Source organism: Tripterygium wilfordii, chromosome 16 (assembly GCF_013401445.1).
Source record: "Tripterygium wilfordii isolate XIE 37 chromosome 16, ASM1340144v1, whole genome shotgun sequence".
In the NCBI taxonomy this organism is placed as follows: Eukaryota; Viridiplantae; Streptophyta; class Magnoliopsida; order Celastrales; family Celastraceae; genus Tripterygium; species Tripterygium wilfordii.
In genome coordinates, this window is record NC_052247.1 from 8,391,689 (window position 1) to 8,419,396 (window position 27,708).

Sequence of the window (27,708 nt, forward strand, 5' to 3'; positions counted from 1 at the left end):
TTAAGCTTATTGATTGAGAGGGATCTAGTAGTGGCCTATATATGATAATGGGGGGTTTGACAAAACCAAAAAAGGCAATGAAAGAATGGTCCTTGAAAGTTGATTTTGGGACAAAGTAGAGCCACATAAATTGACATATATTTGTTAGGGTAAATAGATATATCCACCAAGAAAGGTGTGTGGGTGGTCAAGATGTGTAAATATAAGGGGAGAATATTTATAAAAGCAAGAAAGCACCACCCATTAAGAAACCTAGCATACAATGCTAATGTTTTCAAAAGAGAGCTGAGAGAATAAGCAAATTCAGTAAAGATGGAGCTGCTGCTTTTGTCATAAGGGTGTATACTCTGCTCTTCAGGACCCAATTATATATATAGCAATCTCAACTGTAACGACCTTTGATTCAAAGATAAATAATGTTCAACAAGTGTTTGTTTAGTTATCCCATCATAATGATATTTCTCTCTTGCTTTCTTTTCTAACACAATTGGGTAACTGCCTATTTTTGTTGAACAAATCAATGCCCTTTCTTCTTCTTTTCTTTTTCCCTTGAGGTCTTAAAGTATGAGTTGAAAGGATAAAAAGCAAATGATCTTATTATGCAAGGAGCTTTCAAGACAAGTGATTTGGAATCAACTGAAAATCGTTCATACATAAGACACTTTTTCTCACTTTTCCTTGAGGCCTAATAGATTACTCCACCACAAACGTGCATCATTCATTGCATTCAAGTATTTTTACCCTTTGTTACCTCATCTGGAAACCTGTTTACCCGTTCTGATCCAATCTCAATCAATATCAAGTGCAGTCACAGGATTCATATGCAATGTTAAACCTGTTGAATAAAAATTACAGGAACCACAACTCAAACTCAATTATTTTAAGGACAAACTTGAACATGGTAGAATGCAGCTTGTTTGCATCGTTATGCCTATCGATTGATGAGAGCTTAACCAAAATAGAAAAAAAGGAGATGAAAAGGCCCTCTAAGTACAGCAAAGTTAAGCAAACGAAACAAAACACTCCATTTGCAAATGTGTTTAGTGAATAACATGGGGTTTCTGAATTCTGGGAAAAAAAATTTATTTGACTTGCTAAAATCACAGTCAATATGTCTCAGCAGATTTACAAAGTTTTATTGACTCGAAATAAAAAAAATTAAGAGTCAGAAGCACAAAAGCAGATTCGAAGCGATAAAACCACAAAGCTGAATGAACACAATCCTCAGCCAGAGAGGGCAGCATTCATAGCACTGTGAACGTCAACCCCAATCTGAGCTTCAGCTTTCTCCAAATCGGTAGAAGCTGAGCTTAGCTTTTGGGTGAACTCCGCAAGCCCCTTCTGCACCAGGTTGGAGTCGATCTGATCAATTGGCACAGCCTCCACAGCAATTACATCAGCAACAGAGTTTGCATGGACAAATGCAAACCCACTGCTAATGAAGTATTTTTTTGTATCATTTCCTTCATGCACAGATATGATGCCAGGCTTCAGCTCTGCAATTGTAGGAACATGTCCCGGCAAAACACCCATTTGCCCCGTTGTTGCCGGTATTATGACCATGTCAACCTGGACAGCAATGCATATATAAGTATATAACGATATGAAATTTTACAAGGTTATCAGTGGGCTAAAAAGGATAAAACTGTTATGTGTTTGAAGGATGACAAATCTCAAGTATCTCATTGCTAGAAATTTCTTTAGAGTGCTAACGTTAAAAAGCGAAAATCATCAAAAGTCCAAACACATTTCTGGGATGTATGGTAAGCAATTAAGCATGAAAAAAATGCTAAGCAATTAGCACGAATAGAGACTTGCTCAGACTTCATATCTAGGCTGTATGATAAGCATCCATAAAGATTAAAGACAATCATTATTCATTCATATAATTAGGACTAAGAAAAATCGAATGATGATGACTGGGATGGAATGTCTTATGTTAGTATCTTAGCTGAACACTAGTCATTATCAAAAAAACTTAAACCAGAAGTCCAGGGCTTGGTTTTGGAAAAAAAAAATTAAAATCCCACCTTAAACCCAAGGATGTTACATTAAAAAGAAAATAACACCCATGCTTCAGACACAGTCTTGAATTACTTCCTTCTTCAGCCCTGTTTCAACATACTCATCACCTTTTTGTTCAAAACCAAGCCACGAGGTCTGAGGCTTTTGGATGGGGAGATTTTATTGATGGGAAAACCTTTCTTCTGGTTCCGTTGGATTTGTGTGGGGGTAGTGTAGGAAAAGTGTTGGGAATGGGGTTTGTGTGGGGGATATGTTTCTCTAGATATGAGTGGTTTTTTTGGGACACTTCGTATTTTAGTTCTCTAGCTGTTCTTGTAGGGATTAGGTGGGATCACTTAGGGTTTTCTTTCACATTGTGGGGTTTCTTTAAGTATTCTGTGAAGAGTCATATTGACAAATCTTAAAGAATCACAGATGGAGCACAGATGAGCTATTTTTCGCTACTTGCAGGGATTTCAACATAGATGTCTATCAGATGATCAAATGGAGCACAAGGGGGCCTTTATTCTAACTTTTATCGGGGTTCAAAATTTATTAAGTCATTTTGCAACACATGTCCAACTCAAGGCGTACTTATTCTTTGGCTTCAGTTTAAACATCTAGGCATGCTTGGATGTAGTATCTCACCCATAGCAGCAGATGGCCTCTCAGAACATGTCCAAATACATCAACTCTTGGGGCTGTTTTCTTCTCCAACCAGATCTGATTTCAACTTCCTCCGTCTTCAGGCCAAGTATTGTTATATCTGTACAATTCATGTATCTCGTATTGACAGATCAATGAATGATGGTGACTAGTGACTATTGAGTTTGTACCTCATTGTGACCATGCTCTGAAGGTTAGTGAGCCAACAACACCACTGAAACTACTCACCAGGGAGTCATGATGACGACATCAATCTAATGGTTAAGACATTGTGGTTTCAACTATCTACATGTGAATTTCACTTTGGTTTGGAATTTGTTATGACTTGTATAGTTTTGTATCTAATTGGTTGTAATATCTTTCTCATCTTCCAATAATATTGGTGGATTATAAAAAAAAAAGAACAAAAGAACAACAAAGACACCTGCTGATCGGAAGTTGTGGCTATGAGATGGAAGTTGTTGTGGCTATGAGATTGGACTCCGTCTTGTTTGGTAAAGGAGCCTAACTTGAAAGGTTAAGTTGTATTGTTTCAAGATGAGAAAACTGAGTGAGTCTGAACTGCTTGCGAGTAGCTCATCTTATTGGCAAAACTATGCATGAATTCGAATATTCTTCAAAACAAGCCATATCCATCTTTCCTATGGTAGAAACAAAAGAATATTGTATGGCCCTACTTCCATCAGCAGTAGAATTTACCACCAGTTCTGCTTGGTTAAGACACTGATGCCTATTTTCTTTAATGCAACAAAGGATGTTATTTATAAGGGCAGCAAGGGGGTGCCACCCAAGAACATCAAGAGGAACCTACACAGACATCATTTACAAAGTTACAAATATTGTAATTACAATAAGCCGAGAACCAGAATTCAGAAGTATGGAACTGTTTATCAATACCTTCTCCATATATGATTTGCCTTCGTAGAAGGCTTTATCAGTTTTCTCTTTCCCAATTAACCCATGGTTTGCATGAGCATTTTTCATGACTAAGTAGCAAAGTACCTACTTTAGAGTACATTTCAAGAAACCTATCAATAACATACTACTTGCTTTCAGCTGGTACCTAACTTTGAAGGTGAGAGCAAAATTGCTAGTACAAAGGTCAACTTGGTTCATACCCATGTTACTTAGGTTCCTTCATATTTTATTCCATCCTTTGGTTCCCAAAACAATGTTGCAGACTCGAAAAGAAGCGAACAAAGCATTATCGGACAGTTCTCCTTTCCTTTATATTGGGTGCTATTTTAAAGCAGCTTTACAACCTTCTATTTTTCCACTATCAAAATTGAAGTTAGATATCAGAATCCTTTATTGATTGTTGGTCAGGGATTTTGTTGGTTCAAAATTTCCTGCGATTTGATGACAGGACAGACCCTCAGACTAGTGGTCATCTATGGATTCCATATGAACTCATGCCATCAATTAAAGCCAAACGAGAATCAAATAATTGAAACATAAACTAATAACAGCAAGAAAAAAAGTTTAATATTTATCACTGCTAACATAAAATAAGAGGTAAAGAAGACCCCAACTGAACACAAGGCGATATATCCACAGATAAAGCGAATTTAAGCTGAAGACATTTTTTCTGAGTGTATAAGCCAAAGACACTTAGATAGATGAATGACATTATCCCACAGAGCTCGAAAATCCCAACCAAAACAGACAATTGGATCTAAAATCAAAGCCCAAAAAAAATGTCTGCAGATCAAAACACCCCAACAACATAATGAGCAACATATTAACAACTATCAAACCTAGGAAAACCTACACAAGAAAAAATCGCAATAGCCAAATAAAAACAGAAACGGAAAATTACGCAAAGTGAAGGAACGGTGCAATCAAACCCGGGCGATACCCAGATGAAAAAATGAATGAAATAAAAGAAGCAAAAATAACTGAAAAAGATAAAATCAAGGAAAATACGTAAAAGGAACAAATCGAACCTCTTTGGTTGCAAGCTCAGAAGCGTATGGGAGCACAAAGTTGACGGTCAATTTGGAAGGGATCGAAGCGGGAGGAGCCGGACGAGATGCCATGAAAGCCGATGAAGTCTTGGGAGGTTCAATGTTGGGTATCACTTTCTTCCACGTCTCAATGAAGGTGGAATCCACGGTGGTCGTGGCCGGAACGTCGGTGGAGAAGGCTCGGGCCATGCTCGGGGCAGGTCGAAGCAACAGGCGTGAAGCTTGGCGGAGCATGGTGGGGGAGATCGTGCTTTGGGGTTCGTTCGAAATGGAGGTGCGGTTCGGTGCGTCAGTGGCTCATTGCTGTGAGTGAATCGGGTGCGAGTGCGACCTTGACCTTGTCTTTTTTTCTCCACAAGCCCAAATAAGTTATTTTGGGTTTGACATAGTGCTCGGAAGAGGCCTCTTTCAATAGGCTGCAGGCCCATCTAATTTTGTTTTACATATTGCCAAATCACTTTTCACAATTATTATTATTCTTAATCTTGATGGATTTGTGGCACAATAATTATATATCCTCCACATCTCAATGATCTCTTCTTTCCTTCCTTTCTCTAATTTTGGCTTCCCAACTACAGATGTTGGAATTTATGTCCTACTACATTGGCTTGATTTTTGAAGACCAAATTATACATTTAGGCTCCGTTTGATCAAGTGGAAAGTTTGATTTTCAATGCTAAGGTAAATGCTGTAGAAAAAAAGCTGAGCAAGCCATGAAATATAGGCCCCGTTTGGCAAGCCATATTTGCTAGCATATACAATATTATTGTCAAATGAAAATGGTGATGGGAGGGACAATTTTGAGACCATTTTGACTTTTATCCCCAATCTATCCTCTTTTATTAATTGTTATTTATATTTGCATTTCTTACAACTAAAATACAGAATACCCCTATATGTAATTTGTCACATAATATTACCTAGTATATATGTTACCAACAAAAGTAGAATCAAACACTACCAACCATTTAGACAGCATATGTGCTACTATTATTGTCCAGCATATCTACTACAACAATATATGCTACCATATATACTACTATCAAAATTTTCTACCAAACGGACCCTACTGTAAAGTGTTTGGTGAATTAAAAACTGACGCTAGCGGAAAAACTGTTGACTAAAAGTATTATTTTGAATTTAAAAATCATTTTTTAATCATTTTGTTATTAAAGTTAATTTAATAAATATAATTTATTATTAAAATTAATTTAAGTATATTAGAATTTTTTTATATCAAAACTGAAAAATTTTAATTAGTCAAATAAATAAAATAATAATTTTTCATATGAAGATTATTAATGTGTATTTTATTTATTTTATAAATATTAAATTAATTTTTATAATATAAATTATAAATATTAAATTTATCGGCAAAAATATTTATAAAACTAAATAATGTATTAAATATATATTATTAAAGTTGTGGGACCCACATTAAATTATGTAAAAAATTCAAAAAATCATGATACGTGAGTCCCACACAAAAAAAATGAAAAAAAAAATAAGCTGCCGCCTCCGCTGAGGCCCTGTTTGGCACCGCAGAGCCGCCCTGCCAAACAGGCACTTAGAAGACTAAGGAGGAACAGGACATTAACTCTGCCGCTCTGAACCCTCGCGACGTTGCATTTTGGCTGCCAGTTAGTGCCTCGCGAAGTTGCCCAGTCGTGATTTTGGGGTCGTCCAGTTTCCAAGTCTATTCCGTTAGAGTTGTACTCTGCTGACAGAGGGCAACGATGGGAATGTGGAGACTTTGCCGTGTATGATATAGCGGAGGCTCAACTTGACAATAAAAAGAGCTACAGATTCTATATTTTGTATGACTGGAATCTACACTCTACAGAGGGAAAAAAAATCCAGCAGAATCATCCAGCCGTAGCATGATATCAACCACGAGTAAACTGAAAATCAAGAGCAGCATCAACATAACACAGCACTAAAATCATTCATTATCATCAATCATAATTTACTCGTAACTTTTTACTATGCTTTCCTTACAATTTAAGGACCCTTTTAACCTCAACAACTGGGGCGAAGGTAAAGCGTATTTCACATGGAAACCAATTCCATACGTGTATCTATACCAAATGACTACTAACTGCATCCAGACACACTATTAAGATATCGTCATCGTCTGATGAACAATATCATTAAAAGAGTATACTTACATGTCCGGAAAGAGCTGAAAGGGTTGGTCATTACTTTCCCCCGCTTGCTGTAAAAAATTAACTATTAACCTGCTTCCCTATGAAAAATGTATTCATCTTCGAGAGTCAAGCGGGCATTCCTCTTCAAAGACCAAACCCTTTCGACAAAACCATACATGTAATGCTCTCCCTTCGAAAAAATACTTCCGTTCTCCAAACACAACTTGAAGCACATAATTTGGGTTATCCTTTTGTTATCAGCCTCTGATGTGCCGCCCTGATTTCCTCGGGCCAGTAGCCATTGCAGACTTATTTCTCTTATTTCCAAATTCCAGTAGCTACTATGCATTCCATAATGAGTCGGCCTGGCCTCCGAAAGCTCAGCAATTACTGCTTCCCAGTAGAGCAGAATATATTTGAGCACACACGACAGCACAAACCAAGTGGCTGAAAACCAAGACTATAACCCATCATAAACAAGTGTCCCTATCGCCTGTTAACCATTGTAATGAAGGTTCTGGTTTTGAGAGCCTTGACCTTGCTGAGGCTGCTGTTGTGGAGCCTGCAAGTTCAGTGTCTGCGCGTTGTAATGGGCAAAAGGCTGGGAGTAAAGAGAATTCATCAAGCCCTGCAAACATATCGGTCAACTTAAATTCTATCTACCATACGAAATTACCAGGCAAGTAAACTTAAACCCTGAAAAATTAAAGCACGATGCATAATTGAAGTAAAATGATTCCTAACAACTTCACATTTAACCATTCTAGTAATTGGTAAAGGAAGGAACCTGGGATTGAAGCGGACTGGGATTGGCCACACCATAGTGGTTTCGCGACGAATCATCTTGCGAGGGGTCATTAAAGCCAACCTGAGTGAAGAGCCCTTGTGATCCATGAGTCATGTAGTCCTGTGGCACAGAAGCAGTTCAATTGGTTGGGAAAATGATAACCACTTAAACTACCGTTTGAAACAAGGGATAATGTATGCATTGATCAAACCTGGGACATAAAATCATTTCCAGAGCCAAATCGGGAGTATCCAGCTTGAGAATTCTGGTTGAGGAAGTTTCCCGGAAAACCACCTTGTGCTCCTTGTGTAACATAATCAACAGCATATCCACTCTGAGAAGCCTGCAAAGCAATTTGGTGACAAGTCATCATAAAGACTAGGCATAGTCATCCATGCCAGAAGAGGTTATTGCAGAGAGTAGTATGGTATTCAAAGAAAACTATAGAATACGGTAAAGATGGCCATTCAGAAAAACAGATTCCCCAGATATTCTCTTCATACACTTCCAAAGACAACTGACCTTTCATTGCATATTTGTTTTTTACTGCCTAGAAAGAAATGCTTAAAAGAACCACCACCTTATTTACTCCAACCTACAAGTTACTAAATTATCCTAATTACTTCAATCTCTAATCCAAGTACCTGAGTTGAAAAATCAGCAACATTATAAGGAACGTGTGATCCCTGGCTCTTGAAGTCATCACCCAAGAAGTCCTGATTTGATGGCCATTGAAAGACAAAACAACGAAATGGATTTAAATAACACAATTAATGTGCATATAGAAGGGTAATGATGCATCCAAAGACAAACACCTGAGACATGTGTAAAATCGAAAATCCATCTTGAAATGTTTGGCTTTGACCTTGAACAGACATCTACAGTCCAGAACACTCTCATAACACGACAATTAAAAGACATGATGGGCAATTGAGAAGAAGATTTGGGAGAAACAGTACGTACATTGTTAACATAACCAGGCTGAGACAATGGAGCTCCAACTGATGGCTGACTATTCGGATTCTCATGGGCAGGAAAATTGAAATTAGTCCCAACATTTCCAATGGTTTGCTGTGTGCCTTGTTGGTGAGGAAGATGACTGCCTATGGGAGCACCAGCACTGCCACGCCCAGCACCAAACCCTCGACTTCCAGCTGGAGGGACATGAGGAACAGCTCCAACTGGTCCATGCACAGCTCCACGTGTTGGAATAGCATATGGCTGAGAAGGTGGACCACCATGAAATGGTGGAATTGGAACACGGGGCATAGGAAACCCAGCAGGATGAACTCCAGGCTTGTGGGTACCGTTAGGAGGCCCAGGTGGCATATAGGAACCTATAATTGGCAACAAGTAAACTATTACTCAAGAGAGGAAGGAAAAAACGACCACCTAGTCAAGTGTCTGCTTCAGCCAATTCCCAGTCCAACCTCATGTACGGATATCAAACTCAAGAAATTGTGGTTAAACAAATATCACAAACAAAAGTGCAAATAGTACAATACCCCTAGCACGACTGCTTCTTCTATCAGCATTTGGGGTAGATGATGCACTGGACCCAAAGTTATCATTAGGTACAATACCAGGTCCACCAAGAAAGAAAAGTCTCCTGTCATTGTAGATCTGTATCCAAATAGTAGCAAAAAGAACAACACTACAAATTTATTCTATTACATATCATCAATTTTAAAATAAGATAAATAGAAGATCAGATATCCAATCATCTTATCATCACCCACTGGATAATACGTATCCTTTAATAATAACCATACCTTTTTGGGCTTTTGAAATTGAACCATACTCTGCTTCAAGTTATTTAAAGGCCCTTCAACCAGGCACTCATGCTCCTATTAGTTAACAAGAAAATGTTAGAGAAAAGATATTGCAAAGTAACAGAAACAGTATCTTGACAAGCACAACAACTTGAACAACAAAAAATTTGAAATGAATCGAAACAAATTCTCTCTTTTGATAAAACAGAAAAATGGAGAATGCTAACTCAAAAAAAATCCGTAAACTGTAATCTCACTATCACCTAACATTACCATACCATACTACAGAGATATCCAAATACCAATTAGCTAACTCAAGAATCCACAATCACTTCCAGATGACAAACATATATGTTACAGGAAGAGCCATATTAATCTACAACTAGCATTATGACAAAAAAGAGCAGCTAAAAATACCTTATAGTGAGTCAACAAGCCATTCCATAACGGCTGCTTGCTTAGAACTTTAGGGTTCCCAAGAATGACAATACCATATCGTGCACGTGTTAATGCCACATTCAGCCTACGAGGATCATTAAGAAATCCAATGCCCTGTTCAGCATTTGAACACCAGTAAGTGATTCATAAGGACAAAGTTAAAATTATTGCAAACACGCTATGGTATCTCTGGTTTTTTTGGAATGCTAAACCACCTATGACATCACAGTTCAGTACTTCAAATAAAACAAAAAATAGCCACGCATAGTTGCAGTATAAATAGAAATTCTTCAACAGCTGATCTGAAAATTCCTTAGAACTTGATTCAGAAAAATAAATCAGAAATATAAAATTTTTATATGACAATTCATCAGCAAGAAATCAGTGGTGCACTGGCATGCATCTAGATTTAGTTCATTTTAAAGTAGTTTTATTTTTCTTAGTCAAGTTCTATGAAATTTTTGGAACAGCTATTGATTTAGTTCATTTTAAAGTACATTACCAAGCGTCAATCACACCATTAAGGGCTTCAATGGAAAGGAAATTGGATATCTCAGTGAACTCCATCCATGATTTCTTTACTTAACACATCATAACTTACAAGCAAGATAGATACAGAAACTGGGGCCTAGAGGTATATTAATTATTATAACTTGCAAGTAAAATTCTCCACCTCCTTTTGGTGTTCAAATAGAGTCTCATTCTTTTGTGAACCGTCCATAATACTAGTAGCAGTAGTTGAGAAATTGGGGCCTATGATTGGCATGGTAAATTAGGGGTAAAGGCATCAAGTCCAATCTCTAAATAGGATCTCTCTTGTTAGCAGATGCAGCACAACAATATTAACTAAGTAGCAAGAAAATAGGGGTAAACAATCAAACAACTAACCTGATGTTCATTACTCCTCACACAAGACAAAATAATGTAATCTTTTTCCCTTCCTTGAAATGAATCGACACTTGCAACCTGAAATAAAGACATCGTATGTAACAACTGCAACCGGAGAGAAATTTGCATCTAGACCAGGCAAACAATATCCATGAATCACCTCAATTTCCTTGTAAAGCTGCTGCCTGAGAGCACCATTTCTGGACATATAGTTTACAATATATGCTCTCTGCCCCTCGTATGGTGTTATCACCCCAATCTTCATGAAGTTTAGGCAAATTAAAATCCCACAAATCGCAAAAGTTGATCTGCATCAGTCAAAAAAGTTCAATGCATAGAAGATCACAAACTACCTGACTAGGTACTACACCACTCCTCAAAAAGGTGGTTACAATCTTTTCAACATTTGCAGCCTCAGTACGATTTAAGTAGGATGTCCCGCTGGCACTTATTTCTTCTTGTCCCATCTAAAATACAAAATAAGTAATTATCCAATATAATCAAGAAGAATTTAGAGGAGATTGAAAAGAGAAATGGGATAGCAAGAGTGTAGGAAGAGAGTGTTGCTCAATATATTAACAAAATAAAGTGCACCTAACTTCTTTGCTAACAAGTACAACCATTAATAAGAAGGGCCCTTTTTGGAGAGTTCGAGGCAAGTTCATTGGGAGGAGCTTGCATATTATTGCACTAATTATTCATTCCCTCTACCCTTTTTAAAAAAGGCACTCTCCCAATTGGACCGTCAAATATGGTTTAGTGTTCCCCAGGAAAAAAATTCATCCCCCAAATCACAAGAGGCTTAATGTAAAAGCAGTACAAGCATTGCTTAAGATATAGCCCAAAAAGAAAATACAGTACCTGGACATAGAAAAACATGGGACGATTAGGCACAGGCCACGGGAAATCAATGCCTGATGATAGCCTTTCATTTATCGTAACTCCATTTTGCAGGGTACCTTCATAAAAGTTATTAGAAGGGAATTCTGACAGAGATGGGTGCATTCTGTATTGAACCTAAAATAAAGGCACAAAACATGATATCAGAGTGCAACACAGATTAGGTACAATAGTATCTACTTAAGAATTTGGATAAACATTACAAGGAAACCATAATATACATTCATAAACCACGTGGTGAAGAAACGTGATAGCATATGTTCAATGAAAAATGTTAGCAAGAACTATCAACGGCACAACATACAGATTAATGTAGGAACAAGAGCATCCTTCTAGAAGGGGACAACAACATGGTACCAGAGAGTAACACAATGAGCCAATTATCATTCAGATTGAAAAAAAATATTCCCAGCATCTGAAGTGCAAAATGAACTCAAAAATGATTCAGGCACCTCATAAGCATATTGCATCAACATATGTCCAACGATTTTACGAGTTATCTCCATTTTTTCAATAAGCAATGTATGTGGTTAATTTGTATCTTTCTGAGGGGGAAAACGAAACTGGCTACCACTAGACCACAAGAGCACCTTTTATGTGCCTCCATGTCTTACAGCAATAGAGCACATCAAAAAGACACACTTACTACATGTTTACATCATAATTATCAAAAGGGGTCCATCATGCAGTCCCCACCAAACAACAAGGTAAACATACAACAAATTAAGACCACATCAATGGCATTTCATAAGATACCCCAAGGAATTCAAGGAAAAGCATGTGACAGCTGTTAAACAAGTACACACACATTGACACAAAGTCTCAAGACTTTTAACATCCACATCATCCACCGGGACACCAGAGCCGCATGCACAGAGGGAATAGAAACTATGAAATTTTAAATTACCTGCAGCCTAATTGGTTTGACACCTAGCATAACAAGGCGTTCAAAGAGAGACTGAGCTAGCCCAGCACGTGCTGCTTTCTTGCACATGATGACTGGACCAAGCTGGCAATGGTCACCAACAAGAATAACCTAATAAAGAAATCTTAGTCAGAGAACTAGTGGTAATACTGAAGAAGACTTGTACATAAAATTTGATCCCAACATACCTGCTTTGCCCCAAGAACCAAAGGAATAAGACACTCAGGTTCCGTTGCCTGAGTAGACTCATCAATTAGTACCTAAAACACATAAATACACATAAGTTATAGGGTCCTTAATGAAAATCAAAGTTCAGATCCAAAAGTTCCCATAAATGTATTTCAACCTGGCGGAACCTAAAATTAGACAATCGAGGATCTCCAGCACCCACACAAGTGCAGCAAATCACATCTGCGCTTTGAGAAATCTCCCTCTCTGTAGCTCGCTTTAGTGCCTTGTACTTTTTCTCATCACTGCTTGACAGTTCTCCTGTAGATAGAACATTAGAGAATTTGTGACACCTCCTAAGAATTGCAAGATAGCTACTTAAAAGTTCGAATTTTTTTTTGATTTTGCTACATAACTTCATAAAGAAAACTATGAGAAGTTCTCTTCTGCATTCAATTCAATCTAAACCTAAATTCCCGATTTATCCTATTTTGTCAATACCCTTACTACATTTATTCATTCCTTTTTTGGCCCGCCTATCTACAACATATGAAAACTACAACTTCCTGACAAAGAAATACATAATATCAATTAGGGAAATAAAAACATACCTTGTTCATCTTTCAGTTGTTGCAACTTGTGAAGTTCACTCTTTTCAGATGTATCGAGGTGACGGACCTATAATGTCATTACTGATAAGGATCATGCCAAAAACCGCTAACCATAAAGAAAATGTTACACCATAGTATTTACCGAAATGTAGTATATCAACAAACCTGATAGTGGAGGGTCAGATGCTCAACAGGGGAGCTCACAGCTTCCCTTGATTTTGCACAAAGCCTGACAACCTGAAGAAAATAGTATTATCCACGTCCTCAGGAACAAAAAATTCAACCGATGCAAGACAAATTTAGGATACATAATCTCAATTGTCACCCAGGCGAACATGTGGCTAGTCGTAGAGTTGCAGGGGTGCAACCTAGAGGTCACATATGTTCAATTCCTAGAAACAACCTTTCCACATATTATGTGGGGAAAAGGTGGTACATAATGTTTGTCCACGAACGGGAGTTGTTTACCAATCTCAATTATCATAATCTTGATGTTATGAGAAGGAAAAGCTAAAAACTAGAGCCAACAAAAAGATCTTGGCTTCTAATCCCATTCAGTGTAATTTATAGAGGTTCCACATCCTCAGAATAGATTAGGGTAATTGCTATACCGATAACAAACTGATTTGCTCGATGTAACTTATTTGCACCACATTACATGGTGGAAGATGCAATCACTGCCATTTCAGAATTTAAAGTAGGCACTGGATTTCAATATGAAATCTTACATTAAATTATAAGAATCAGTTATACTGCAATTGACCACACTAATCAGAGTCAGAGAATGAAACAGAAAAATGTCGTATGAAATCAAATTCATTATATAACAAAAAAGAAAACAAATAAATCAAGTACCATTTGCTAAACTCTCAAAATTTGACAACACTAAATAGATTCTGAAAAGGAAATAATGTCCAAATATTCTTAAAACTCACAAGTTTCAATATTAATAACCTCAGAGATAGGGAAAAAATTATCAGCGTATATGACTTTTCAAAAGGAACGCATTACACATGTTCATAATATCCAAAAAATAACGCCACATAATTTTGCAAATTCTCACTCGTGTAAAACAATAATGCATCTTGTTAATATTAGTTACTTTGCCATTCAACCCAATAAGTTAACTTGTTGGGTTGAGGCATTTCACATCATTTATATTATATTCTAACACATCTCATGAAAACACAATTTCATTCTTAATTTGCAAGACAAACGAGTAGAATATGTATGTCTTCATAAGGTGAAGTCTTCGAAAAAGAAAATGTATACCTTCATAAGTTGATTACTATCTTTTCAGTCTTTTTTTGAATAAAAAATATTTATTAGCAGCACCAAGGGTGTGCGACCAAAGAACATACCGAATTACATATTTGAGAAATTAAAACAATCAAAGATATTAGATTACTATCTTGTTAAAAACCATTAATCCAATTGATGCACATCTTGAACCCATTAGTTATCCAAGTCTTCTCCAAATGGAACAAGCTATGTTTGTACAGTCAAAAAAATAGGATAAAGCTAGAGATTTCTGCTCCAGCAACACATGGTCAACTTCATACTTAAAAGCATTAAATAGAACCGGGGGAAAGCATTGCTTCTTTACCTTTAAGCCAGTGGCACTTATTTTCTCAGCTAACTGGTCTACAGCCACATTACTTGGGGCACAAACCAGAACCTGAAAAAAGAATGCAAACTTATGTCGTGATCTAAAAAATAAAAAAGAATGCACAAAACCAGAACCTAAAAATAAAAAAGAAAATGACAGATATAAAGATTTTACCTGTCCCTGGCCCTGTTTAGCCATGTGATAAACAATTGCAGCAGAAGTGACAGTCTTCCCCGTGCCAGGTGGTCCTTGAATCAGACTGATAGGCTTCTGAAGAACACTTTTCACAGCAAAAACCTGTGAATGGAGATGGTAAGATGATGGATAGCAGCGGAACTTGGAAAACTAAGCCCTGGAATGGAAATTTCATAAACAAGCCAACTGTAGTATTAGAGAACAAATGGAGAGAGAAACATATGTCAAAGCACCTCAGCTACGTTGATTTCAAGTCACAATTTTAACTTTTGTCGCATTTTTCTATTAATAAAGAAAGCCAGAGCCAGTAGACCAGTTAGTTGTGATTAAGGGCAACAAAATAGTAACATAGACAGGCCCTTAAAAAAACCAACATAGTGAAGAAACAAATATATGTACATTTCCCATTAGACATCTAATGGAAGATGGATAAGATTGTGGTTTAAAAAACACAGTGGTATTAGACCAAAGCAGGGCAATCAAAGGTATAAAACTGGCCTGTTAGGAAGGTGAACTGGAATTGAATTGTGAAACTTATTAATATTTCCATTACAAAGTTGATAGACATGCATGTCCGGAGGACACTAACGAGCAAAACAAAAATAAAAAAGGAAATATAAAGTAACCCAATTTTGCAGACCTCAGCATAACAAAAACTACTTACACCCTGTGTACTAAGAAGCAGAATAAAATATAATAGCAGTAAGCAGAGCACCAAAACTGAACAGACAAAAAATTGTTAATAGGTTGACCAGACTATTTATTGAAGATAGCATTACCTGAGAAGCATTCAACTCAGGGAGGCCTGGAGCACCAAAACGACGAGGTAGAGTATTACGAACTAGTTGAACCTCAACCTCATGGCCCAACAAATGATGATATATATACCTGAACCAGACCATCACATCAGATAAACCAAGTACATATATTTCCAACTGAGCGCAAGTCTAATATTTAAAAGTGACCACCTCGAGGAGGGGAAGCATGACGAGCTAAAACTAATAGTAGAACAATGTAGCTTTACAGGAAGAACAGTGTTCCCTTACAGCCCACCCAGACTAAAGTTAATGAGTCAGTTCAGTGGTGGCTTCGGGTTCAGAATTCCAGCTAAAACTAATAGTACTCCGATATAGCTTTACATACAGATGACCTTATATAAGAAAACCCAAAACCCAAAAAAATCCGCCGAACTGGTCTATTGCTAAGATAGACAGTTATAAATTTCTGGAAAAACAAAGAAGCAGCAAACCTTCTGCCATTCAAAGTTAGCTAAACAACTTAATGAAGTGTATGCATATATGGACAGAACATTGGAACCTGTGAACCTACCCACTGACACTCGTTTCATCTACCGCAAAAGTTTTCATAGCTCTTTGCATCCTGTCAAAGCTTGTACTCTTCCATACAAAATCGACACTCAAACCATGGTTCACATCAATAGGAACTCCCTGCGTCACATAACAGTGTTAAGAACCATACTCAACTCAAGAAAATTGAAGATCAGAGAACTAACTAAAGAAAAAGTACCTGATTAGCACGAAGCTCAAGAGCTACCTCCTCTTGTGCAGTTAGCTTGATCTGAGACGACAGAAATATAATTAGCTATCACCACTAAATGGTACATCTAACAATGCAGAATCAGATCTAGTAAATGAACATATTGTCATCCCCTAAAGGAATCAAATTAAAATACATTCCGACTAGGACATATATCTGTAGTTACGAGGCATACCACATGGCCAACAGACTGCCAAGCAGGATGAGCTGCATCTCCAGAGAAACGCAGTCGCAGCTCATCACCAGGTACGAGGCGCAACTCATTGTCTTCCTGAAGAACAGAAGCAGTTTAACTAATGTGCATTGGGGAATATACATAGACACCCGTTGTCAACAAAAAATCAGTAGCATCCAAAGAAAAAATAGTAAACAGAAATGCACGACCATTAACAACAATGGAGTAAAATAAAGATAGTAAGAAACCTTCGGAAATACAAAGTACGCAATACGCTTTTTGTTAAGACCGATATCCCATCGAACTGTGACATTGTCCTTACTCTGAGATTCTTTCATCGTCTGCAAAAGAGCTGAGACTGTAAGGTGCCAAATGTCACAAAGAAATACATGTTTAATACAGGAGAAATAAGTACAAATAACCAAGAGAAACATTGGACATAATCATTAAGAATAATAAAAGCTCATTAAAAAAAATCATCTTCAAAAGACAATTCAAGAAAGTGATGGCATACTTTATCATAGTCAGCTTCAAGCTTAATTAGCGGAGCAAATACGTTTTGATACTGCAAGAGAAAAAATCACCAAAGAATTAGTAACCTAGCCATTACATGGACATTTCATATGAACTTCTAGCATCACAAGTCAAGCCTAAATTATAAAAAAGATTGTTAAAATATGCACCTGATATGCATCTTCATATTTTATGGCAACAGGCTGAGGCTCATCATCCACCCCAGGCTTCTCAAGGTCTTCGAGGGAAGCATCAGGATTTGTCTTCCAAAGCTCCTCTACCTTGTTCATTTGTTGGGCACTAATTTGGCGTGCCCTCAACTGTTCCTGTTCGGATGGGATCTACAAAGCGGATCCGTCAGCAAGTTCTAGAAACACCAACCATCCTGGTCCCTACATAAGAAAATAAAGATACCAACCTTTACAAGCCACTGCAGAAAACATCTATCATCGATAAGGGGACACCACTGACTCAGGTCCCAATTCATATCCTTTAATGCATTGACACTCAAGCAAGGCTCTCTGCAAAGAAGGACAACAACACTCTCTGTTTTAGCTGAAATAAATCCAAGAAGGAAAACATTCCGGCATCCGCAATTGTAGCATTCAAGAATAGTTTCCCCCAAAGGACTGTCTTTGTGGAGACAAACTTCCTTGTGCTTTGCTCGGACCTGGAGAAGCTCCCAAAAAGATGAAAATGTTTAGAGGGGTTGTGAGAGAAGTCATTCCAATCATAAAATCTACTGGTGCCATTTTTTATCATAAAGTCTACATGTGCTTCAATAGGTAACTTAAAGGAAAGCATAGATGAATATCAGCTTCACCGGCATTCAACAACCTAAACAAAATCTTGATATTCATTGATTGAACAACAAATTACCAAAACAAGGGCCCAAACCCGTAATCAACTCAGAAATTCAGCATATGTAGACACGCCACATAGCACAGTAATTTAAGCGTTGTACTTCGCAATTGTTCATAAGAGACAGATGAACAAAAAGATATTCTCAACAGCACTTCATACAAAAAGTTGACATATCATCGACACTTGCGTTAAATTCACCAAATAAGACATTGAAATATATTTCTTTCATTGTTCTTATATATCTAATCCCCGTTATCTTTGCAGTGATGTCTTGATGATATGTATTGAGAGAAACGACAGGATTTTCAACAATAGAGAGTCATCTGTAAATTTTTTACAGATAGTTGCTCTAGAAACATGAAATTCTGGTGGCTTGGTCTTTGTAACAACATTTTCGAGTCTTTTAGTTTAGCCTTGCCACAACTCTCCTTTGCACAACTTGTTTTATGCATAGTCTATCTAGAATTGAAAGTAGAAAATACAAGTTGCAACATTTGTTCTTTAGATTTTTTTATCTTGCTTTGCGTAATATTTTGGAGGTCTTAGAAAATTACAATTTTGTGCCATAATAACATGTCCATAAGTAAATGATAATCATATTTTAATTTTTTATTACATATAAAATATTATACTACGTTAATTATTTGTATAGAATAAGTTATATTATTATTTTACAATTATTTTTCAAATTTTATAAGATCTTCTGATTTAACCATTCGATCTTGTCAGCCTTGACAACCTTGACTGCAAGGTTCCAAGAGGATAATTTATTCCGTCTTTTCAAGTATTTCCATATTTTCATCTCAGCAACATCAACTCATATCATTAGAACAATTTCTTACTCATTTCTCTAAATGTTACAAACCTTAAGGCCTTGTGTGTCCCATACTATTCTATTCAAATCTTCACTCAGCCACAAGTATCATTTTTAACCTAAATTACAGTATGCACTATGCACTCGATTTATCCATCGTTATGCAGAGCTCGAAAATAAATAATCCTAAAGTTGCATTTAACTTTTTGCATCTTAAATTTAACCTTTTCTATCTTCAGCTCTAATATTCTTATCCAAACTCCACAATCAATCTACAAATCTAAGTACCAAATCCATTAATAAGTTTTCCAACAACACATTAATCACTACGAAAACCCAACAGAAGTTTTTTTAATTTTTGATAATTTCTTTGCTATTCAATTCCCCAATGTGGTGATCAATGATATGCCTTCCATCTTTACAACCTAATATTCTCAAGGCAAATCCTAATTTAATAAAACATGAACTACTTCTTAATTCTAAGTTCACGCATGTAATATACACTATCCATCTGTCAAATATACGCAACATTTACCAACGCAGTGATTGAGAACCAAAAGTATTAATCCTCCCTCAGTCAACAAAGCAGTAAACTAAGGCACAAAAAGCACACGAAAAACTCACTAGGTGATTCAGAATATGCGAGCCAGACGTGTTCCCTCTTGAATTGCAGAACCATTTGCGGCAAGATGGAACGTTACACCGAACCACACAGGCAGGGTTCGACACGCCACAATACCTACAGGCATGCTCAGTGAATTCCCCCTTTCCGAACTCATATCCCTCGTCATCCCCAGTCTCCTCAAAATTCAACCCTCTCATCCCAGCCGCTAGAGCCTCCACTGCACTGGTCCCGTTACTGCTGTTCCCGCCTGATCCTACACCTCCACCGCGCCCACCACCCTTCGCAGTGGACGCGGAGACAGGAGACACAACCGGGGACTCAGAGTGGTGATCGGACGATACTGATGTGCCCCCACGGTGGTCAGAGGCGGCGAGAGAATCAGAGGGCGTGGGCCAGGCCACCTGGGACTGGAATTCGGGGTAGTCGAAGTCGGATTCGCCCTGTGTATTGAATTCAAGGAAAGTGTAGGCATCGGTGCCTGTGTCGGGCTGCGACGCAGTCTCATAGAGGTTAATCTGCTGTGAATCCATCACGATCAAACACAAAGCCCTTACCAGAACGAATCACACCCAATTTTGTAGGGTTAGGGTTTGGAGTGGAAGAAGAAAAAAAATGGAGTGGGTTAGGGTTCGGGGAGAAACTAGAGAGAGAGATTGGTTGGTTTTGTTTGTCTTTTCCTTTTCCCTAATGCGGAGGCGAAGCAGAGAGTCGGGGCTGATGTGATGTCAAAAAAGTGAAAGTCTTTATACTCGCATCACGCGCCGCTGTGAATGGCTGGAGATCCTGGGGGGCCTGCTGAGAAGGGACCTTTTGATTTCCCATTTTCCGTTGTTTGGGTGGTTGGGGCACGTGAGAGCGCACGCCATGACTGTTGATTAATGTTAACTAACAGTAACAGTCAATCAGTCATGCTGTGTAAGAAGATGCAAGTTAACTTTGGGCCCAAACCGTCTGGTTTATGAGTATTGGGCCAACCAATCTCAAATCCCGGAAGGCAGTAAGCAACTTTAGGCCCAACATGAGATGGGGGATATCCATCGGCCATTTGCACCAGCCTACCAGTGGGTGTTTTGGGCGTACAAGTCTAAAGAACATGCAAGTTAAACGTTTGTATCAAGAGTAGAGTTATTACAAAGCCTTAGCCAAGTGGTAGTACTAAGACACTTGTGCGTAACAAAAGGCAGTGACGTGTCATTATAAGATATTCATGAAATCAAAATTGTAAACAATATATATATATATATATATATAATTTTGGTGTATATGAAATGACCCTTTATTATTTTTTTCAATCCATATTTGGTGTTGCTTGCACATCAACTTTCGTTTGTGGATCACTCTGCCTTAATACAAATAAAGTTTTGCGTGAGCCGTTTATATCTACTTTCCAGGCATCAAAGCAAACAAATCGTATGCTACATGCATGCATGTGTGTATTGGTGTATTAAGCAAATGTAATGTACATGACATGTATATATGGCGTGACAATACAAAACTATAACGATATTGCATGACATGTATATATATATCACCCAAAAAATACACCAAAACAGATAACAAAAGGAACAATCATGTTTCGTTCACCATAATTGTTCCACATTATTCTTCCCCTTTTAGCATCATCAAAGCCTAACCCATCATTCATTGAATACGTACGTACCCAGAGAGAAAAAGAAGACGAGGAACTCAATTAAATATGGTGAAGTATAACATTCTTGTATTACTTCTTCTTCCTCCTCTTCTCTTTACATGTCTAGTAAGTTGTAATAATCTGGTCCAAAATTCTTGCAAAGAAGCATCAAATGGTGATCCAAACTTAAGCTACGAATTCTGCTTTGCGTGTCTCGAGTCGAATCCAAAGAGCGAAAACGCTAGCAACCTTGAAGAACTGGTGGTTGTGTCACTTGAGCTAGCCATATCCAATGCAACAAACATTTGCTGCAAGATTTCTAATCTCTTAAAGGAGGAGAAGTATAGCAATTATACTGAGAGTGCCTTACAAGACTGCCTCGAACTATACTTGGATGCAAAATCTACTTTGGTTGATGCAAGGAATGATTTCAATTCCAGTACTATTAATGATTATCAGAAAGCAAGTGTAGAGGTGAGCTCTGCCATGGATGCATCAACTACTTGTGAAGATGGGTTTGATGATGAGGAAAAGCAAGGTAATAGTACGCATGAGGTGTCTCCTTTGGAAAAGGAGAACAAAGTGTTTTTTGAGTTGACTGTGATTCCTCTTGCTTTTATAAACATGTTACATTAATTAATATTATTGATTGATAAAGTTATTAAATTAATTAATTTTTACGATATCATGTATTTATTTTAATGAATATGAATCATTTTTTTTTTTTTAAGGCCCATAGGCCATACACACGCTAAGTCATGCCCGAGGGGCATGAAGGCCACACAACGGATGGAAACTATCCAAATCCCAACCCCCTGGTGAGAATGAAACCCTGGACCTCAAAGTCCTAAGCAGACAACCTGACTAACCAGACTACCTCCCATTCTCAATACACTACAAGAAATTATCGATTTTCCAACTGCTATATCGGTTGGAAATGTAGGAAAAATCGATTGGAAATCTTATTTTCCAACCAATTTCCAACCGATATATTTCCGTTGGAAAATACCTCGTTGGAAACTTTTTTCCAACCGTTTTTATAATCGCTTGGTAATTTGCAACCGATATTTCCGTTGTAAAAATTTTGTTTTCCGTTGGAATATTTTTTGATAGGTATGGAAATATTTTTCCAACCGATTTTGAATCGGTTGGTAATTTGCAACCGATATATCGGTTGGTAATGTTATAATAAATTAAAAAAAATAATTTAGTTATACTTTATGCCACCTGTTCAAAATTCTTTAAGATAGAAAACTCACGAATCTAAAACCACATCAAATAGTATTTCAACAAATAATCCAATACATCAAATAGTATTTCATCAATTTATCATAAGATTCAATTAAATAACTTAACTTAAAGAAATTCAATCCTATTCATCATTCTCATTTTCACCTCCCTCCTCTTCCTCTTCCTCATCCTCATAAATATCACCACTTCATTATCTTGCCTTGATTTGCGAAATGAATCGTGTGAATGTTGATGCTGCAGCTGCAGCTGCAGCTGCAATTGCAAATAACTTGAATTAGTTTCTATAAGACTTCAGACATGGCAAAACCAACATGTACGCTAGCTACATCTATTCCCATAAACCAGTGTAAATGAATATGATGATTAAAAAAGCATATGCATAAACTACCATCAAAAACTCGTAAAAAACAGAAGATGAGGGGAAGCATAGATGCATAAACTCAGGCAAAGCTGAATACAAATCAATACACATTAATCAATCATTAAAACTTAACAGTCTAACTCACTTCTTGTCGCACCAGCTCTTATTGAAAGAACTATTATTGTTGATCCAAGATTCTGAACAGTAATTGAAACAAAGCAAAACATGAAGTGCACTAATCCCCAAAAAAGCCCAACATCCTGATGATTATATTAAGCAATGACTATTAAGTCTCATGAATATGATGATTACGAACACATATGCATAAACTACTTAACAAAAACCTGTTAAAAATAGAAGAAGCAGAGACACATACGCATGAACATTAGTCTCATCCCCAAATTGAATCCACCAAAACTAATGGAAATATATTCTCTAAGATACATACTCAAAACACAGTACGAAGAAGAGTGATCCTCATTAACATTCCAGAGAAACCATCATTCATTTAGCATCAACATCACATAGCTTACAAATAAAGACTTTCATACCTGGTACGCATGAAAGCAATTTGACACCAAGTATTACAAGGGCAGCTAAAAATTCTTGAACTGCATAGATATATCCTCAGAAATTTATTACATGTCAATGACTAAATCAAGAAGCATTGCATAAATAGAGAATGTCAGACATCAAGAAGAAAGGAAGCATGTTGGAAAAACTTATCCTTGTTGACCAGGACACTAGGCAGTTTCAGTCTCTTGTAGCTGAAACAAAGAACAAAGATTCAAAAAGTCTTAATCCAAATGGCACTTATGTAAGAATCATTCAGTTGGATCTCAATGTAAGACACTTCTGCAATGAGTCGTCAAGAATGACATGTGTCTACTGGTTTTGGGCTACCAAGAGATTATTGCAGCAGGTGACCAATAAATTCTTGAATATTTTCCAGAGAAACAGAGCACAAGAGAGTACCTATGGGGGGTTTATAATTGCAAAAACATGGTCACTGGAAACAATCCCAGGTTTGAAACCTTGTAGAAAGATTAAAGGCAAGTCCACTAATCTCCTACGAAACTCCAAATCAATTCATCAAGCTGCTTGTAAATAGACCTCCCAAATCTTGCAAATACGAGATGACATATTCAAAACTCATCTAGAAAATTCAAAGCTAGGAGCCACACTCGTGAAATACACGAGTAGCATATTACAGAGACAGTGCGAGATAGTTAGCTCGACTTACCTTATACGACGCGAGAAAGAGACAGAGAAGATTTGGGGGCTTACTTTTCTTTTTTGCAAAATAGGAAATAAATGCGAATCTGAACCGATTGGAGGAGGAAATGGCAGAAAGGAAGCATCCACAAGCCTCATCGAAGAAGGATATTACTGTTGTGTCGTTGACGAACACGAGAGCCTGAGTAGAGACCAAAAGGAAGAGGCAGAGACACTGAGATGGAGACCTAACCTGAGTCTTGACGAACTCAGGTCAAAACCAGTGTCACCAGTCGACCATAGACCTACATGCGGCCGTGGAGCGAAACAACGCGTCTGCGAAATCGATTTGTGATGGGATTGCCCTAAAGCTAGGGCTAAGTCTGAGAAACTGAATGAGACCATTTAGGTTTTAGGTTTTTATGTTTTTATGTTTTATTTTAAATGTTTAATCTAATGGTGAAAATGGATTTCATAAACCATATCAACGGTGGATATTAATAACATAATTTTTAATATATTAAATATTAAATTATATATATGTATGAGTAAATTGTACATATTAATAAAAAAATAAAATCAATTCCAACCGATAAACATTGGTTGGAAAATAATCTGCAAAATAAAATAAGAAATAATTTCCAACCGAACTAATCGGTTGGAATATTATTCGCTAGTTAAAAAAAATTAAAAATTATTTTTCAATCGAATATTCAGTAGGAAATCTTTTTTTAAAAAATAAATAATACATTATTTTTTTCCAACCACACTATCGGTTGGAACGATGGTTGGAAATTTTATTTTTTCAACCGATTTTCCAACGGATGTTCAATCAGTTTGAAAATCCTGATATAATCCAAATCGGTTGGAAATCGGTGGGAAATTCGGTTGGAAATTCCAACGGAAACAATCGGTTGGAAAAAAGCGGTTGGTAATCCGTGAAATTCTTGTAGTGATATGAATCATCTTCCTCTCTTTGAATAAACCAAGTTGAAATTCCTGGGTTTCCTGCCTCTATCATGGGTTTGTGGAGGTCGTTACTCTGATGTTGCTGCAATATGCTCTCTGTGCTTAAAGCTCAAGAAACACCATTATGCCCATATCTAACAGATTAACACCATGATATGAATTTAATTGCAAGCGTACAAATCGCATAAGTAATAAAGAGATGAGTAAATTATCGTTCCTATAAGAATATGTTGACAATTAAATCAATGTCAAACAAGCAACAACTATGTAAATTGGGTGAAAAGGATGAGTGGTTGGTTTTGTTTTTAACTAACTAAATCAAAGAATAAAAGATCAATTAAGTAAACACAAATGTAATCAAAGATGCAAAACACTAGGGTATTTAATTTCACCTCACCTATCCAATTCAAATCCCTTGGTCCCTTAATCTCTAATTCCCCTCTCAATAATGACAATCGGTCTCCCTAACATATCCAATGCTCTATGTCTAGTCACACCGGAAGTATCCCTATCTCTAATCCATGTTATGTCTAACAATCAGATTCAAAAGACAAAGATCCATTAAGATTTGTGGATTAACCATTTAGCGATTGCATAGGTCACACCCCTATATTTCAAAGGTTCATGCACCATATTATGGCTTGAGGTAAACCCTAGAAATCTCCTTCCGGTCTCAATCTAGGTAACAAATTTATTAGATGATGATCAAGCATCCAAAAATATTAAGCACACCCATAGACAATCAATAAGAGAGAGAAATCAAGAAATAAGTAAACCAAATTTATTGAATCTTCAAGGTTTGGTTACATTAAGACCCTAGTAAAGAAATCTAGTCACTCATAGAGTCAAGATACATCATCAAGCAATGAAAATCAACCATAAAAGCTAAGATAAAAGATGAGAGAGAAAACCCCCTTGTGAACCCTCTTCTTCTCCAAGCTCCAATGGTAACCTCCAAGGTAGAGAATGAATCTCAGCTCCAAAAACACCCACAAAACCCCATTTTATGCCCTTTTATACTCTAAACTCTTATGTTGTTTCCAAACAAGTTGGGGTCGTTTTGGCTCAAAAACACGTGAATTCGTAACTTTTTCACGAAACTGTGCATGCAGTGAATAGTAACTCTGATCGATCGAAATTCAAGGGTATTTTGGCAAGTCCGATCTATCGGAGGTCCATTTCAATCGATCGGAATTCGCTTCTAGAATAAAAATCTTCATTCTGCACTCTTTTCCTCCATTTCTTGTCTTGGCACCTACAATATGCAAATATAACTTTCTTAGGCAATATCAACTCTTAATCGACTCAAAATGGGATGAACTTATGTGCAAAAGATGTATAAATGTATGTATATATTTGACACATCACACCACTTGGAGAAAATTCCAGGCTGGTATCAAGAAATTAACTTTTGGACAATCAAAAAACTTTTGGTCTTTTAAGTACTCATAGTATGGCGAATTATATTTTTACCTAAGCAAACACAACTGGACAAAAATCCCACGAAGAATGAGAACCCAACAACCCCAGAATCAAGAACAAATACAGCAGTCAAAACAACAAAACCCACTATTCTCTCCATTGATGCCGCCTCAACCCTCTCTTTTGTTCTCAGCCAACACCTCTCTTTTTCTTTTCTTTTTTTCCCTCTATTTTCTCTCCCTCTTTTCTTCTTTCTCCCACCTTTCTCTTCTGTTGCAGCCGGCCCCTACCCTTCCTCTTTTTTCTTCTCTCTTTTCCTTCTCTCCTTTCTACTGCCCCAATCCTCTTCTCTAACTCCTATTCTTCTTTTCTTCTCTCACCAGTAGCTCTCCCTCCCAAAATATTCTCACTCTCTTATCCTCCTTTCTTCCCCTTTTGCTACCACTGCCTCTCCTCTAATCTGTCTCTTTTTCTCTTCTTTGTGTCTCCTTCCTCTCTCCCTTTTTTTTGTGTTCTTTTTTTTCTCCCTAGATCAGCCGCCCCCACTTTTTGCTCTCTGTCCCCAGCCCTTTTACACAGCCCCTCTCCTTTTATGTTAAGAATTTTTAGGGTTTTTTTAGTTTGGGGGCTTGGATTATGGGTCAATGGGTCATGGGCTTATGGGTTCTTAGATTTGGTTTGTGGGTTTTATTTGTGGGAAAATTCCAAACCGGTACCACTTGTGAAACTTTTGGACAATTAAGTTCAGTTTAAAAAACTTTATCCCTTTAAGGTACCACTAGTATGCTAATTATTTTTTTACCCTTGTCTTATTCCTCCCACAACAACTACACTTTTCTTTATTATACCTATATCAGGAACCCGAGCCTACTAGGAAGCCCTTCGCTCTTTTAGATCGTGTAATGCAATCTCAGATCTTCACTTCCTATGCCCTGAAACCAACCCTATATCTGTGTCCTGACACTTCATAGAAGAAGGAGCTTCCTTAAATACTTAACTACGCTGGATTTCCTTGGCAGGGTGTCCAAATATGCAATTCTACAGTTGTTTGTGACAAATTATCGGTATATCTCTTCTAAATTGGGTCTTTTGTTCTTCGGAGGATAGCCCAATCTTCTTTTCTTAATTGATTATTCTCCAAACTGTGTTTAGTACTGAGCTGGGTATTCTTCTCTCTCTTTACTGTTACCCGTTGGTATCCAACCTAAACTGAAGCTCACATCACCATGAACATA

The 27,708-nt window shown here is 37.3% G+C and overlaps 3 protein-coding genes and 1 long non-coding RNA gene across 7 annotated transcripts; 1 reads left to right on the forward strand and 3 right to left on the reverse strand.

Annotated features, from left to right (window-relative positions):
• Positions 1–1,058: 1,058 nt before the first annotated feature.
• LOC119980384 (ATP synthase subunit delta', mitochondrial-like) lies at positions 1,059–4,900 on the reverse strand. Its single transcript, XM_038823060.1, has 2 exons — positions 4,617–4,900; positions 1,059–1,569 (listed from the first exon to the last, which is right to left on the reverse strand). The coding sequence occupies exons 1-2, from the start codon at positions 4,869–4,871 to the stop codon at positions 1,225–1,227; spliced, it is 600 nt and encodes a 199-aa protein (XP_038678988.1). The 5' UTR covers positions 4,872–4,900; the 3' UTR covers positions 1,059–1,224.
• Positions 4,901–6,557: 1,657 nt separating this feature from the next.
• LOC119980910 (regulator of nonsense transcripts 1 homolog) lies at positions 6,558–20,293 on the reverse strand. 3 transcript variants are annotated; one of them, XM_038823745.1, is made up of 29 exons: positions 19,625–20,293; positions 17,741–17,992; positions 17,493–17,663; positions 17,324–17,374; positions 17,058–17,150; positions 16,810–16,905; positions 16,605–16,655; positions 16,407–16,525; positions 15,857–15,965; positions 15,057–15,179; positions 14,880–14,951; positions 13,439–13,510; positions 13,274–13,340; positions 12,841–12,983; positions 12,683–12,754; positions 12,477–12,605; positions 11,531–11,686; positions 11,023–11,136; positions 10,830–10,928; positions 10,670–10,747; positions 9,761–9,895; positions 9,344–9,418; positions 9,077–9,194; positions 8,535–8,908; positions 8,387–8,449; positions 8,216–8,287; positions 7,783–7,914; positions 7,572–7,691; positions 6,558–7,412 (listed from the first exon to the last, which is right to left on the reverse strand). In XM_038823745.1, exons 1-29 carry the CDS (start codon positions 20,153–20,155, stop codon positions 7,281–7,283), a joined length of 3,819 nt encoding a protein of 1,272 aa, XP_038679673.1. In that variant the 5' UTR covers positions 20,156–20,293; the 3' UTR covers positions 6,558–7,280. The 3 variants fall into 3 exon arrangements, with proteins under 3 accessions (XP_038679673.1, XP_038679675.1, XP_038679674.1); XM_038823747.1 differs by having other exon boundaries at positions 17,741–17,843; positions 19,625–19,761; XM_038823746.1 differs by lacking the exon at positions 8,387–8,449.
• An 808-nt stretch (positions 20,294–21,101) lies between these two features.
• Positions 21,102–21,930, forward strand: LOC119981429 (pectinesterase inhibitor 12-like). The gene has a single exon (XM_038824530.1). The coding sequence runs from the start codon at positions 21,322–21,324 to the stop codon at positions 21,889–21,891; it is 570 nt and encodes a 189-aa protein (XP_038680458.1). The 5' UTR covers positions 21,102–21,321; the 3' UTR covers positions 21,892–21,930.
• Positions 21,931–22,510: 580 nt separating this feature from the next.
• Positions 22,511–24,478, reverse strand: LOC119981200. Of its 2 annotated transcripts, none has more exons than XR_005464071.1 (2): positions 23,419–24,478; positions 22,511–22,746 (listed from the first exon to the last, which is right to left on the reverse strand). It is a non-coding gene; the product is annotated as an uncharacterized LOC119981200 (long non-coding RNA). The 2 variants fall into 2 exon arrangements; XR_005464070.1 differs by having other exon boundaries at positions 22,511–22,752.
• Between the last annotated feature and the right edge of the window lie 3,230 nt (positions 24,479–27,708).

Excerpts from the sequence above, each read along its gene's own strand:
- LOC119981429 (XM_038824530.1), top strand. The coding sequence starts at position 21,322 with ATGGTGAAGTATAACATTCTTGTATTACTTCTTCTTCCTCCTCTTCTC.
- LOC119980384 (XM_038823060.1), bottom strand. The coding sequence starts at position 4,871 with ATGCTCCGCCAAGCTTCACGCCTGTTGCTTCGACCTGCCCCGAGCATG. Across the intron at positions 1,570-4,616 it reads CTGAGCTTGCAACCAAAGAG|GTTGACATGGTCATAATACC; the intron begins GTTCGATTTGTT and ends ATTGCTGTCCAG.
- LOC119980910 (XM_038823745.1), bottom strand. The coding sequence starts at position 20,155 with ATGGATTCACAGCAGATTAACCTCTATGAGACTGCGTCGCAGCCCGAC. Across the intron at positions 17,151-17,323 it reads TTGAAGCTGACTATGATAAA|ACGATGAAAGAATCTCAGAG; the intron begins GTATGCCATCAC and ends GCTCTTTTGCAG. Across the intron at positions 12,755-12,840 it reads CTAATTTTAGGTTCCGCCAG|GTACTAATTGATGAGTCTAC; the intron begins GTTGAAATACAT and ends TATGTGTTTTAG.